Source organism: Marmota monax, unplaced genomic scaffold (genome assembly GCF_021218885.2).
Source record: "Marmota monax isolate L192 unplaced genomic scaffold, Marmota_monax_Labrador192_F-V1.1 WCK01_AAM20220418_F8-fsc00025, whole genome shotgun sequence".
NCBI lineage: Eukaryota > Metazoa > Chordata > Mammalia > Rodentia > Sciuridae > Marmota > Marmota monax.
The window spans coordinates 9,169,600-9,185,796 of NW_026691950.1; the positions used below are offsets into that span (position 1 = coordinate 9,169,600).

General features: G+C 36.4%; 1 protein-coding gene across 2 annotated transcripts in view; it reads left to right on the forward strand.

Moving 5' to 3' along the window:
* Positions 1-277: 277 nt before the first annotated feature.
* Positions 278-16,197, forward strand: part of Slain2 (SLAIN motif family member 2) — a 57,547-nt gene continuing 41,627 nt past the window's right edge. The window contains exon 1 of one of the 2 annotated variants that reach the window (XM_046458524.2): positions 278-870. In XM_046458524.2, the coding sequence (XP_046314480.1) occupies positions 482-870 (389 nt within the window). In that variant the 5' untranslated portion in view covers positions 278-481. The remainder of the gene's footprint in view (positions 871-16,197) is intronic. The other variant, XM_046458593.2, reaches the window with a different exon arrangement.

Here is a 16,197-nt window from a genome sequence, read left to right on the forward strand (position 1 = left end):
CAGAGCCCAGCCCACCGGGCCGGGTCCCACCTTCGCCGACGCTCCCGCCACGCCCCTTCCGGTTGAAGCACCGCCCCTCTCGCCCACGGTCGTCTCGCCGGCCCCGCCCACGACCCCTCCCCGCCGCGAGCTCGGCGCCTGGTCCTTTCAGCGCCAGCCGGCGGACACGTCCACCCCCGACGCTCTGAGGTCACCAACAGAGCCGGACTGCGGGGGGCGGAGGGACGGAGGGAAGATGGCGGCAGAGGCCGGATATTGGCGCCGCCTCCCCCAATCCCGGAGCCGGCGCAGATGAGGCGGCTCGGCTGGGGCCAGCGGCGCTTCGGAACCCGAGCTGGAGGGACCCTGGCGGTGGGGCCTGTCCCTGCTCTATGCCGGCGCCTCGGCTAGAGTGAGCGGCGGCAGCGGCGGCGACGCCTCTTTCCTCCGGCCGGTTCCCTGTGGCTGTGAGTCCGAGCGGGTGGCCGGCGGCGGGGTCGGGATGGAGGACGTTAACTCCAACGTGAACGCGGACCAGGAGGTGCGGAAGCTGCAGGAGCTGGTGAAGAAGCTGGAGAAGCAGAACGAGCAGCTGAGGAGCCGCTCGGGGGCCGTGCAGGGCGCAGGCCCCCTTGGGCCCGGCAGTCCGGTTCGGGCCGGCGTGTCCACTCCCTCCTCTGGCTCGGCGTCCCCTCGGGGCTTCCCTTTGGGCCTCAGCACCAAGTCGGGCAGCGGGGCCGGATCGGGCCCGAGACGGACGAGTAGTGAGGAGCTGCGGGACGCGACCTCCTTGCTGGCATCTGGCGAGGGCGGCTTGCTGGACGAGGTGGAGCCGCTGCGGCCCGACGAACTGGAGCGCCTGTCAGGCTGGGAGGAGGAGGAGGAGAGCTGGTGAGCGCGGGGCTCCTGCCGGGGTTGGGCGGGGACCGGCCGTGGGCGGAGGAGCGTCCTGCGAGGGTCCCTCCGGTAGGACGCCGCGCTTTGTGTAGCAGGGTCCGTTCTCTGCAGGGGACTAGTGGTTTTCTTGCTTTGGCTATTGGAAGGTCAGCTAGGGTTGGGGATTCGAGGTGTGCGCAAGGAAAGAGGCATGTAGCCAGCTCTCCTCTGGGTGGTGAACCCTCTGGGGTTGCTGGACTCAGGTGGGGTCTATGGGTTGGCTCACCTTGAGTAGGTCTGCGCGCTTGGAGGAGTCGGAGAAGGGAAGCTGCTTCCACGGAAGGAATCCTGCTTTGTGTGAATATACCAGCTTTCGGATGGTGGCCTGAGCATTTGAGATGTCAGGGAGGGGTCTGCTTGTTGAAGTATCACCGGATGGGGGGGAGGGTTCACCAGAGTCGTCTTCTGTGTCAGTGTAGTGGTCAGTGTTCTGGGCCAGTGAGGTGGGTGAAATGGGCATATTTCTGGTGGAGATGGAGAAGCCGTGTGAATCAGCACTGCCCTTTGGGCAGTGGGGTAAAGCTTGCTTTGTGTGAAGAGGGCAGAGGATGGTGATGCTTTGTGTGAAGAGTCAAGGGTAGAACAAGAGCAACTGGCTCTTAAATTTTAAAGAATTGGATCTGGCATTTTTTTGAGTTGTGGAGCGACAGTTATCAAACCCAGTTTTCATTTCCGTGTTATCCTAGGGGCAGAGAAAAAGAGCCCTACTTATAAATATCTAAACCAAAGCTGTATTGTCATAAGTCACTTCTTGATGAAATTGTGACCCACACCTGAATATCACTTTCATAAATAGAAAGGACATTGCCTAAAGTAGTTGGGACAAATGTTAAGGAGGAGGTATCTTTGGAGTCTTATTGCTGCCTAATAAAGATGAATCTGGGAAATTCTCTCTACTAATTCATTTTTTTTAAGTTTTAACTTTTAGTTAATATGTTTCTATTCTTTGTTGAAATTGAAACTTCTAATTTAGAGAAATGGAAATCCTTCACTATATAACAGGGCTGAAACTGGAGTGTTCTGAGCTTTGCCTGGATTTAGGCCCTGACTATGCTACTTACTTGTTGTATGACCTTGGACTTCACTTTAGTACTTTGAACTTCACTTTTCTTCCTGTTTGATGGAGAATATTATAATTGCTTCCTCCATAGAGTTGTGAAGATTGAATGAGATAATTTAGCATTGATCTGGCATGTAGTAAATTCTCCAATACTAGTTACTGTTACCCTTAGGCCTAATAATTGAAATCAAGAAATATTTGGTGAACTGTTCCATGATATCGTGGGAAATTCTTAAGTGTTGTTGCCTGTTCATAAAGCAATTTCAGTCGTGTTGAGAGTTAAGTTTTAGGCAACTAAATAAGGTAGGATATATACAGTGAATTTTTGAAAGAATGATAGTTGAACAAGAAGTACTGACAGTGCTCAGAAACTCCGAGGAAAATAATGGTCTAAAGTAGTTGGACAAATGTTAAGGAGGAGGTATCTTTGGAGTCTGAGGGCGGGGAAAGAGTAGGAATGGCATTGTAAGCTCTGACAACTACAAAAGGTATTTGTAACTCCTAGTTAGAAATATGAATAACAGAGGTACTCTTAAATATATGATGTCAAGCCTTTTATTGTCATGTGATAACAAGTATTAGAATTGGCTATGGTAGTGACAGTTTTTCATGTAAGTATAAAATCGCATCCTCCCAAAGGAATCCTTAGTATGTACACACTTAAAAAAGAACCTAAAATCATCCTAATATCACCTGCCCCTTCCAAGTGGTGATCATAATGATGCTTGTAATAATGAGGATTAGCTGCACTCATCAGCCCATTTTTAGATTATAATTAGAACACACTGACTACACTTAAAGAAACTGATTAAGTCCTTGAGTACTTTGGTTTCTGAGCATAAGATTTGTTAAGGTAAAGCAAATGTTCTTAAATACTATGCCAGGTGTTTCTTTTGACCAGATAATGGCTCCTTGCTGCTTTAATCTGGCTTGTTATCTTTATATTATAGATATGCTTTTTCTGAAAAGATTTGTGGAAATTAAGAGTTGAAAGTTGGATAAATTTTATTAAAAATGCTTTGGAGTATGTTTTATGGGTATAAGTTGGAGGGGGTAGGTATCAGTGCCAGAAGATTCATGAGTCAAAAGAGTTTTTTTCTTTCTTGGCAAACCCAAATCCTGCCATCTGTGGATTCTACCAATCACACCATTTTCCCCCTATTTAGAGGAATGTTTTCCCCATGTAGATATATATGCCACAAAATGCTAGTTCTGAAAGTGCCAGTAGGCGTTTTGGGGAAAAATAACTGTGGGTTCTGGGGTCAAATAAATGTGGGGAAAACTGGATTCAATAAAAATAAACATTTCTTTAATGCTGGACTTCTTTGAGATGCAATTGTACACTGAACACACTAAATCCCTAAGGGATATGGTTTTTTCCTAAACTTAATTGAACTCCCATAGAACTGGTTAGTATAGTATAGACTACATTTTATTTAGGTAACAGAAGTCTACAGCTGTGCCTGTCACACTTTGTGGGGGAGGGTAGGGGATCCAACTTTATAATATGAAATACATTTTACCTCATAACCTAGTACACAAGTTATTAATAACATGAAAGTTGCACAAAACTATGGATACTTTTACTACGAGTGGTACACCCTAATATTTTCTGTTGTCTTCGGTTTCATTGGTGGGAGTAATGCCAGTTACCACTTACTAAACTGATTTTGCACCTCTCACTTTTGAAAACACAGTTCTAGAATAACTCAGAAAAGTCTAGGGAAGGAAACTAACATTTTTGTGCATCACAGTGTTTCAGGCTGTGCCAGGCAGCTTATAAACATTTTTGCATTTAATTTTTATACATTTATAAGTTTGGTATAATTTTCTAGGTAAGAAAAATTAATGTCTTACTCAGCATCAAATAATACACAGTAAACCATGAAGCCAAAATTAGAATCCAGGTATTTATACACAAAGGCCTATTCTGTTTCTGCTGTATTTTGCTTTTTCCAAGTATGATACCTTTTCACTTGAGTGGCCCCATTGTTTATTTTTTGCTGTTATGGGGATTAAACCTTGGGCCTGTCACAAGTGCTCTGCCACTGAGCTACATCCCCAACCCATGAGTGGCCCCTTTAAATATTTGAAGACTACTATCATGTCCCCACTGATCTCTTTTCCTCAACACACATTCTGAATACTCTTCTCCAGAGTAAATTTTTCCACTTTGTTTAATAGTTTCTTAAATAATATAGTTGTCTGATCCTGTTATGTTTTTCTGAACTCTGGTTGCTCACTCATGGTATCCAGAATTGTACTCAGCATTTTAGGTGATAGTTGACCAGAGAGAGTGTGGTGGGTATACCTGGCTTGAGCTAAATGCTATTACTTTTATAATAATGCTGTTATATATTTTAAAACTGTCATTCATTGATGATTTTAACTTCTATTACTTAGGCTTAATATGAGCCAGTACAGTCAACTTCTATCCCACATATCTCATACATTAGGTAGTTAAACTAATCTTTTTAACCCTGTTTTTGTGAAATGAAGTTTTTAGTTTAAATATAAGGCTTTCAAATTTCACTTTGTTAGCCTTGATTTAGGCATTTAAAAGTATTTCTAATTTTTTTGGAGTGTTATCTTTATATTTGGTAGGTATGCCTACAGGGTCTCCATTCAAATCATAAATAAACAATGTTACAATGACAACTGAATTACTATGAAGTGTGCAATTTAATTCCCTCCAAATTAACATCAGTCTATTAATCAACACACATTATGGTTATTCAGTAACTATTTGTCCCATGTATAATTTTCAGGCTTATATGACATTTTGTTTGCATATTATGAAAAATTTTGTCAAGTGCTTTGCTGTAATTAAACCAAAATGTGCCTACAGTGAAGTAAAGTTATAAAAATCACAGTTAATTTGTTTGTCTTGTTCATGCTGACTGTTTTGGATTTTATGGAATCAGTTTTTCCTCAAAGTCACAAACATTCTATTTAACCCAATTTTGAATTTTGCAAAGAATCTGTTTGTTCTGGAATTTCTAAACATTGCTTATTTTTCCTCTTTAGAAATTATATTTCCTCTGATGTAGACTTTTTTCCCCCCATGGTGCTGAAGGATGGAACCAGGGCCTTGCATTTACTAAGCAAGCACTCTACCACTGAACTGTATACCAGCATTTCTAATAGATAATGATTCAATGAAAAAAATTCTATTATTTTCCTTCATTCAGAAGAGTAGGCGTAAACCCATTTAAAGCTATATTCTAGCATACTATCACCTTCCTGCAGTTGAACTTCAATTTCCTTTCAAGAATGTTTGTTCTGCACTGTCCACTTGAAAAAGTTTATGGCAGAAAAAAACCTCAAAAGCTAAAAAAGATATTTCTTCCTCTCCCTGTCATCTAGTATTGTTGCATATTTTGTTCCAGTATTTTAGATTATCCCTTTTTTGTGCTAATGCTATAATTTTTTCCTTGAGTTTTCCATGTTGAGATATAATTTGATACCATAAAACTTACCATTTTAAGGCATATAATTCAGTGACTTTTAGTATATTTGTAAAGTTGTGCAACCATTACCACTAATTCCAGAACATTATTATAATCTCTAAAAGAAACTCCAAACTCAATCATTATTTCCCCTCTTTCCATCTCCATTTATCTACATTGTATTTTTTGTTGTTTTTTTTTTTGTTTTGTTTTGTAGTATTGGTGATTGAACTCAGGGCTTTGTGCATGCTAGGTAAATGCACTACCACTGAGCTACATCCCTAACCCTTTTTAAAATTTTTATTTGGGGACAGAGTCTTGCTAAATTTCTCAGACTAACCTCAAAACTTGGAATCCTATCTCAGCCACCCAAGTATCTGGAATTACGAGCATGTGCCACCACACCTAGCTCCATTTAACTGCTTTCTGTGTCTACCAAATTGCCTGTTGTGGTCATTTCATATAAATGAAATCATATCTGACCTTTTGTATCTTTATTCTTTCATTTAGCACAGTATTGTCAAGGTTCATCCCTGCTATATTGTGTATAATATTCCATTTTATAAATTTTAGCACATTTTGTTTATTCATCGGTTGTTGGACATTTGAATTGCCTCCACCTTTTGGCTATTATGAATAATTCTGTGAATATTTACAAGGTTTTGGGTGAATATATGTTTTCATTTGGGGGGGGGGGTATATTCCTAAGATTGCAGTAACTCCAATTGGTAACTCTATGTTTAACTTTCTGAGAAGTTGCCAGACTGTTTTCCATAGTGTGTCACCATTTTATATTTCCACGAGCTATGTATGAGGGTTCTAGTTTTTCTGCATCTTTGTCAAGACTTGTTATTATCTATCTTTTTTAGTGTAATCATTCTATTAGTATCTCATTTTGGTTCTGAGATCTTAATGACTAAAGATATTGAGCATCTTTTCATGTATTTGTTGGCTATTTTTATCTCCTCTTTATATAAATGTCTATTCAAACCCTTTGATCATTTTCTTAACTGGGTTATTTTTATATTGATAAACTGTAAGAGTTCTTTGTACATACTGGGTACTAATCCCCTCTGAATGTAATTCGTGAATGTTTTCTCCCTTATTGTGCTACCTTTTCACTTTATTGATTGAGTCCTTTGAAACACAGTTGTTAGTAATACAAAGTCCAACTTATCTATTTTTTCTTTTGTTATTTGTGCTTTTGATATCATATCTAAGAAATCACCACTTAATCCAAGATCATGAAGATTTACTCTTACATACTAGTTTTATAATTATGGTTTTCACAATTTGGTCTTTGATCCATTTTTTAAAAAAAATATAAATAGCTGTCAGACTTTGTGGCACACTCCTGTAATCCCAGCAGTTTGGGAGCTGAGGCAGGAGGATTGCAAGTTCAGAATCAGCCTCAGCAACTCAGCGAGGCCCCAAACAACTTAGAGAGACCCTCTATCAAAATAAAAAAATTAGAAAAAGAGGCTTGGGATATGACTAAGTGGTAAAAACACTTCTGGGTTCAATCGCTGGTACCAAAATAAATAAAGAAATAAATAAAAATATATACACACATATATAATAAAACTTACTGTTAACCATTTTTAAATGTATAGTTCAGTGATATTAAGTACATTGACATTGTTGTATAACCATCACCATCATTTCCAGAACTTTTTCTGAAAGTGAAACTCTGAAACTACAAACAGTAACTCCCTGTTTCTCCTGCTTCCAATCCCTGGCAACCACCTTTCTCCTTTCAGTGTCTATTAATTTGCCTACTCCAGACACATGATATAAGTGGAATCATTTATTTATTTTTTGACTGGTTTATTGCTTTGAGCTTAATGTTCTCAAGGTTTATTCTTGTTGTAGCATGTAACAGAACTTCCTTTTTGGTTAAGGCTGAATGATAGTTCTCTGTTTAATTTTTACATTTTCCACAGCAACTACATTTTAGTCATTTTCATGTCCCCAGTTAAGTGATGATCAGAACAGATTCAGTCCTCATTTCTCCCTCAGTTGTTTTTGAGAAGTTAAATTACTGAGGCAAATCAAGAATTTCTTAGGTGTTCTATTTAGATATACAAGGTAAAGTTTTTAGCAGATGTCTGTCTATATTCTCCCATTATGAATTAAAGAAGAAAATACTGTCTAGGTAGAGTGTTTGATGTTAAAAATCAACTTTAAAATTAACCAAAATAATGACATGGCTATTGTTGGTAGGATTACAGATGCATTTTGTTTTAAACTTCTTTGTACATTTTTGTGATTGCCAATTTTTCTGTTGGGAACATGAATTGCTTTTAGAATGAAAAACAACAACAACAAAAAATCCTGTAGATGATATTTAGGTCAGTTTCATCACTCTCTGATCATGTAGGGGTTATAACATAACATGATTCATTAAAAGCCATTGCTGTTTTCCTTAGTGGTGAATGAAAAGAATAAATGAAGAAATTTTGGCTCCAATCAGTTCAGACAAGCATTTTTGATAAACTGGAACCTGGGTCAGCTGATACACATGATCTTGTGATTCTTTTAGTTTTGTTTTTCACTTTGCATTTTAAACCTGAAATTCCACATGTAACTTAAAAAGTTTGTCAGATTTACCTAAACAAACTATGTAGTTTGTTTTCATGAAAAGATAAATGAAACGTCTGTATTTTCCAGGAATATCAGATAAGTTGTAAAACTCATATCCCTAGAGACTTCTGGATCACTGGTTGTGTTATTGCTCCTCATTCTCACCTTTGGGACCATGCTGAGTGCAAATCCCTATGCTAAACTACTCAGGGAGCCCAAAGGGCAATTTACTTTCTCCCTCTACTTAAACCATTGCTTCATTGCCTTTCTGCTAGGAACATACCTATAACTTTATTTGTGAATTAATGTGATTTTGACAGATTTCTTTATAAAAAGAGACTATTTGGTTAATACTTTCATTAATATAAGTATTAAGTAATGTCTTAACATAAATACATTGGGTTACCCCTTTTCTTAATATTTGTACTAACCAAAGTACACTACATGTTTACTTCTGTTGTGTTAGTTTTTAGTAGCAAAAGTGAACTTATAAAAGTTTGTAGGTCTTAAGACTTTCAGTAATATAAGTTCTTGTTTTGTCTATTCCATTTACTCAAAATTATATCCGCTGGGCTCTTTCATTTGGGGATCTAAATTATGGAGAAAACGAACACCTTTAGGAACAAGGTAGCTTATTTAAGAAGAAACCTTTAAACTACATCTTTAAACTAGAAGTGGCTCAAAAATGCAAAACAGTTTGCTTTGATCTGGGAAAAGCCTTAAATTCTGGAATAAAGGTGAACTTTTTTTAAGTTAAAGGACTGACATGAAATTTGAAAATATCTGGAAAGATAAGAAGAAGCAGGGAATATTTAGTTAAAAATTAGAGATATAGGACTGGGAGTATAGCTCAGTAGTATAGCACTTACTTAGTAGGCATAAGGCCCTGAGTTCAGTCCCTAGCACCACATACACAAAAAATAGATTCAGATCTCACGACGACGACATATCAGTCCATCTTTACTTGTACGGTTTCCTAGAAGGAAACCTCTTGCACATAGCCTTCCACCGCTTCATTCAATAGCTTCTGTTCATATCTCTTTTAGAGAATAAAAGAGCACCTGATCATGTGTGACTGTTGAGGGTTATTTTGTTTGAAAAATGTGAACAAGAAGCAGGAGTGGGCCAGGCTGAATCTGTAGTGACCAAAGACTGATAAGGGGAGGAATTAGATTTAATTGGTGCTATCAAGTTAGTGAAAAGGTTTTTAGTATATATTTGATACTAATCAGTACCTCATTTGATAATTATAATGAAATTAGATTGTATATCTTTGTTAATATCTATTTAGAAGCTGTACGAAGAATATAGTTCAATAATTTGAGGATGTGGATATATCTTTTGAATGGACCTGCTCATTTCCCATCTTAGATAATGGATCTTACACTGACTTGTCACAATGAAAATTTTGTTTGCCACTGGTTATCCTTAGGCCAGTGCTGATGTGGAGAGTATTCTAAAACAAAACCTCAAATGGATGAGTCTTAAAAACCCAAAGCTAGAGATTTGATATGCAGGTACTGTAAGTCTTCTTGATGGCAGTGCAACCTGTGAGGGAAAGAAGTCAACAACCTCTATGTGAGATGTAATAATTTAGTTTTATCTTAGTTCATCTTTGAATTCCTGTCTAAAACCATGTGTGGCAAGTGGTAGCTGGTACATAAATATTTGTTTAAATAACTGAGTAAAGCATGATTCTGAGCTTTCAAGATGAATAGAGTTTAGAGGCAGAATGAACACAAGAGTTCAGTTGTCTCTGAAACCAATAAAATAAAAGTTCATAAAAGAAAAATTTATATGGATGTGAATGTGAGAGCTGGGATTTTGGATTTGGGTACAGATGAAAGAGTATTTCTTGCTGAAGATCAGAGTCAAAAAGCATAGGGGGAAAAATAAATATTAAAAATTTGAGTAGGATAGAGAGAAGGCCTTTAAAGACACTTATCCAGAGTGAAATTTGTTAAAGACTAAGAAATAAAATTAAAAATATGTATAATTGTTGTATTCCAATAAAAAATTTAGAAAAGTTTTTTAAAGAAATAAAGTTGAATAATTGCATTGGAGTCCATACTGTGGATGGCTTGTGAAATCTAGGAAGGTTGGGGTGGGTCTTGGAGGCGATTCCAGTATTCAAATGCTCTTAACAAAATGGTGTTTTGGCTGGCTTTGAGCTGATGATCCTGGATCCTCCTGCCTAAGCCCCTGGATCCACTGGGATTACAGGCGTCATCCTGGTTTTTTATTCAATGTTAATTCAGATGCAAATATTTGAACATCTGTAAGTGCATCAGAGATTATATAGTGATCTTTGAAGATATAGTTTCTGATCTTTTGCTTTTAATGTATCATAGTCAGTGAATGGGTAGAGAGCCATGATTTTGAAGTATTAAAATCTGATTATTTTCTTTGGCCTGTAAAAAAAAAAAAAAAAAAATTTCCACAGCAATCTCAAATTATTTCCATAATCATTTTAATGTAACTTGTTTTAACATTATATAAAGATAGATCTTTGTTGTCCTTCAGTAGTCTATTTTCAGTTGACTACACTATGAAAAGTAATTCCTATAGTTATATAAAGTCATCAAATTAACTACAGTCTTCTTTCCTATTTCCATCATTTAATTATATGTCTGCTATATATGTATGCATAGAAAAGTCAGGACAGACTTACTCCAAACTATAAGTAGCTTTGGGAGTACTTTGGTAAGGGGAAGAGGTATTACTTTTTAATTATACTTCTATATTACTGAAAGTTGTTATGCTTTATATAAAATATAGTTATATTCTGTTTACGTAGATTTGTGTGCCACACGTGTGTGTGACTTGACAGCTTCATATTTGAATCTTAATTACATTTCAATATTTAATAATATATATAAATTATACATATTTGTTATATTTAATATGATGTTTGGTTCCTTTGTAATAATTATGCTAGGGGGAAAAGTGGTATCTTGAAAGACCAATTCATTTCTAAACAGTTTTAACAGTTTTATTCACATGTAACTTACATACCATAAGAGAAACCTGTTTAAAGTGTACTTTTTTTAGTGTTCAGTGATTTCCACTATATTTTCAGAATTATGTGACCATACTATAATTTAGTTATAGCATATTTTCAACATCCCCAAAAGAAATCTTGTACTTATTAGTAGTTACTTCTCATTCTAGCCCCTTTCCCATGCCTAAACAACCATGAATCTTTTTTTTTTTTCTGATAGATTTGCCTATTCTAGATATTGCATATATACTGATCATATAATATGTGGCATTTTGTGACTGATTTCTTTCATTTAGCATAATGTCAATGTTGTAGCATTTTTATTGCTTCTAACACATTTTAAAGTGTCTTTTTTCTAATTATAAATACTGTTTTAATCAGCTTTTTTGTTACTGTGACCAAAAGACCTGACAAGAACAACATAGAGGAGGAAAAATTTGGGGCTGGCAGTTTCAGAGGTCTCAGTCCATAAAGACCGATTCTACTGCTGTGGGCCCAAGGTGAGGCAGAACATTATGGTGGAATAATGTGGTGGAGGAAAGCAGCTCGGGACACGGCAACAAAGAAGTAGATAGAGGGCTTAAAGGCATGTCCCTCAGACACCTAACCTCTTTTAGCCACATAGTACCTACCTGTAGTTACCACCCAGTTAATCCATTCAAGTGGATTAATGCACTGATTGGCGTAAGGCTTTCATAACCTGATCATTTCACCTCTAAATTTTTATACATTGTCTTACACATGAACTTTTGGGGGACACCTCAACCTGATCATTTCACCTCTAAATTTTTATACATTGTCTTACACATGAACTTTTGGGGGACACCTCATATCTAAACCATAACAAAATGCCAACTCAAAAAAATTTGAATAGGACAAAAATGAATAAAGTATAAAATAAGTATGTTAAGGTTAGAATGGGGCTTGGGGTGAAATTTCCTTTTTTATAGGGTATATCTAAGTGGCTACAAAGATGCTTTGAACACTGGTTCAGTATGTTGTACTTAATGGGGAACTTAACAGTCTTACTAGAGATATTCAAGGAAGGTTTTCTTGAAGAATTGACACTTAAGCTGAGACTCAGTAGAAAGTAGAAATGAGCTGAGTTAAAATTGAGCAGAGAAAGATGAGGTTAGCAGAGGGGACTTGAACTTGGTTTAAGCTAGAGGAACAACATGTACAAATAACCTAGCAGCAAAAGTTATTGGGCTTTCCAGGAATCGAAATTGGTTCTGTATGGATGTTATTTAGAGTTGGGTGGTGGAAGAAGGTAAGAAATGACGCTAAAGAAATAAATGCTATAACAGATAATTTGTAGGGTCTCAAGGTTGGTGGGAACCATTTTTTGGAGAAACTCTCCAAGAGGAGAAAGAAACTGACAGAATTTTTAGTATTAATAGAGTCAATTTATAAAACATTTTGTCTGCAGTGTATAGAATGGATGGAAAAAGAGTATAACCAGAAATTTTTCAAATTTAAGAAAATATTTTTCTTTTTCAAATTGTTTTGGCCATTCTTTGGCCTTAGCATTTTCATATAAATTTTAGGATCAACTTATCGATTTCTAAAATATACCTGCTGAACTTATATATACATAGGTTGTTTTTTTTTTAAGTTGTTAATGGTCCTTTTATTTATTTACATGCGGTGCTGAGAATGGAACCTAGCGAGTCACACATGCTAGGCAAGCGCTTTATCACTGAGCTACAACCCCAGTCCACCTGCTGAAGTTTTCTAGGGATTTTATTAGTTTGGAGGAATAAATGTCTTGACAATATTGAGATTTCAGGTCTATAAACATGCAATGTTTTATAGTTGCATTGCACATTTTACATTTGTTAAATTTATTTCTAAGTATTTTATTCTTTTTGATGCTATTTTGTTGAATTGTTTATTTTATATTCAGATTCTTCATTGATAGTATGTAGAAATACAGTTGATTTTTTGCTTAGTATCTTGTATCTTGTGAACTTGCTAAACATATATGTTACAGTAGTTTTATACTACTTTTTTTTTGATAGATTTCTTCAAAGGATTTTCTGTATAGTCAAACATGTAAACTGCAAATAAAAATTTAGTTTTATTTTTTCTTTTCAACCTGTATGTCTTCTTTTTCTTACCTTACTGAATAGACACTACAGTATGGCATTTAATAGAAGTAATGAAAGTGCCTATTCTTACTTTATTCCCAGTTTGGGGAGAAAGCATTCAGACTTTCACTTACAGACCGGATTTTCTAAAAGAGTTTGTGTAGGATTGGCTCTTTTTTCTTTAATAGTTGATATCATTAATAAGTGAGAACACCTGGCTGGACCTTTATGGGAAGATTTTTAAATTTTTAATTTAATATTACTTTATAAGTGTACCAGATTCTGTATTTCTCCTAGACTCCTGTTTGGTAGCTGTGTCTTTCTAGAATTTGTCTGTCAGATAAAACAGACAAGTTTTTTTATAAACTTAAAATTGTTTATAATATTTCCTTATAATTATTTTAACATACCAATTACCCCTTCTCCTCCTCCCCCACCCCACCTCCCCATGCCTAGTGTTTATAATTTGTGGGGTTTTTGGTCTTTTTTCTATATTAGTCTTTTTTCTAGGTCAATCTAAAAATCTATTATATATAAGTTTGTTTTTGTTTTGTTTTGTTTTGTTTTTTCCTTTCTAAAGAACCAACTTTGGGGCTAGGGTAGTGGCTCACAGGTAGAGCGCTTGCCTAACATGCATGAGGCATTGGGTTTGGTCCTCAGCACCACATTAAAAATAATAATAATAATAAAGATATTGTGTCAACCTACAACTAAAAAATAACTTTTTTAAAAACAAAAATACAAAAGAACCAACTTTGGGCTGAGTTCTCTGGTGTACACCACAGTCCCAGCAGCTTGAAGCCTGAGGCAGGAGGATCCTGAGTTCAAAGGCAGTCTCAGCCACTTAGCAAGGCACTAAGCAACTCAGGGAGATCCTCTAAATAAAATACAAAAAAAGGGCTGGGGATGTGGCTCAGTGGTTGAGTGCCCCTGAGTTCAATCCCTGATACAGAAACAAACAAACAAACAAAAAAACAACTTTGGTTCAATCTTTTATTCTACATTGTATTTCTATTTTCTGTTTCTTCCCGATTGCTTTGGGTTGAATTTTGTTTTTAGATCTTAAAGCTTGGGTTATTGATTTTAGACCTACTTTCTTTACTAATAGATTTCTTCAAATTGTAAAATTTCCTGAAAGCACTCCTTTAGCTTCTTCATATAGGTATATTGTGTTTTTGTTTTTACTTAATTCAGATATTTTCTAATTTCCCTCATGATATCATATTCTTTGACCTATGATCATTTGTAATTATATTGTTTAATCTTTAAATTATTTAGAATTTACCAAATTTCTTTCTGTTGTTGATTTCTAATTTAATTCCATTTTGATTGGAACATAATACTTTGATGAATTTCAATTTTTTGAAATTCAGTAAGACTTGGTTTATGGTTTATACTAGAGAATGTTCCCTGTGTACTTAAAAAAAATGTGTATCTTTTGTTATGTGTAATGTCCCATAAATATTAGATAAAGCTCATAAATAATGTTCAAATCTTCTCTATCCTTAATATTTTTTTAAACACATTTTTTAGTTGTAGTTGGACACAGTATCTTTATTTTGTTTTTATGTGGTGCTGAGCCTTGCACATGCTAGGTGAGTGCTCTACAGCTGAGCCACATCCCTAGCCCCACTTTTTTCTTGTAGTTCCTTTTTTTTAGTTATTGATGGTGGACTATTGAAAATTTCAAACAAAATTTCTGGATTTTCTATTTTTTTTTCACTTCTGTTAGGTGTTTTTACATTTCTAATTGCTGTATTCTCTCTCTGTTTTGAAATGTCTGTATCTAATAATATTATTTATTATCTGTTTTGTTAACATAACCATTCCACCTCTATTATGGTTACTATTTGCATGGCTTTTTTCCCCATCCTTTTACTTTCAACCTACATGTGACTTTGAATCTAAGATGTTTCTTTTGTAGACAAAATGTCATTGGATCTTATTTTTTTTAATCCAGTCTGACTATTTTTTGAGTAGAGTGCTTAGCCCATACACATTTAATATGATTGCTCATATGGTCTGTTTTATGGCTGTCATTTTGCTGTTTTTTTTTTTTTAATTAATATATTTGTTTCTGTTTTTTGTTCTTCTTTAACTGTGTTCTCATTATGAAGAGTCGTTTCCAGTCACATTCTGAACATATTTCTTCATTTTTTTTTTTTTTTAGCAAACAATGACCTTACAATGTTATGTGTAGATCTAGATTGGGGTGAATTTTCACCTTCCTGCAAGATCCTGCCAATACTACCTGAGCAAAAGTGAGCACTGGCTCACATCACCTCCTCACAGACAGGATGTAACATCAGCTGCTTTTCAGGCCTCACTCATGGGTGAGGGTAGGGAAAGGGGAGACAACATGCCCTACTTCCAAATGCCTTCTTTGTGCACATGGAGTCTCAGCTCCCCGCTGTAGCTCTATGACTTAATTGTAATAGTAATAGAATAATGAGGTAATGTTTCAAGTTTTTTAGGCAAGTGAAAACTTGACAGATATGAACCAGTAGAATTATATGAGTCATCAGTTAATTGCCTATGTCTATCAGAAGTGTGTCGCTCAAACCATACATTAGGTTTTAAGAAATGCAAAACGGTCAGTGAAAAAAATTTTTTAGTAGGCAAAATGGTTACTTTGAAGAAGTCTGTGTATTTCAAAGACACAAGCAAAGGAGATGACATGTATAGTGGTTGCAAATATTTTTATTTGGAATTTTCCTTAAAATTCAGGGACATAATTTTTCCTTCTTAAAGACAGATCCAGTTACATGAACAGCCCAGCTCATGTGTCTTCTGGCAGGTTTAGAAATACTTTGAAACCTCAACCAAAGATTTCCTGACCAAAGAATAATTTTATGCCAACATTATGTGGCACATTCATTTCTATACTTGGAGTAGTGTTGGGAACACTGAAATAAGAGGGGAGAGTGATAGAGATGGTTGGTGTATCAGGGATTGTCGAGTCATTCTCCTTTTCATCATTGTAGGAATGAAAAATTGCTCCAGTCACTTCCATCTACTGTCGGAGGAGAAGCATTCTCTATTCCCAATTTGGGGAGGGAATATAGGAAAGGGCAGAAAGGTAGTTTATAAAGGTAGGAC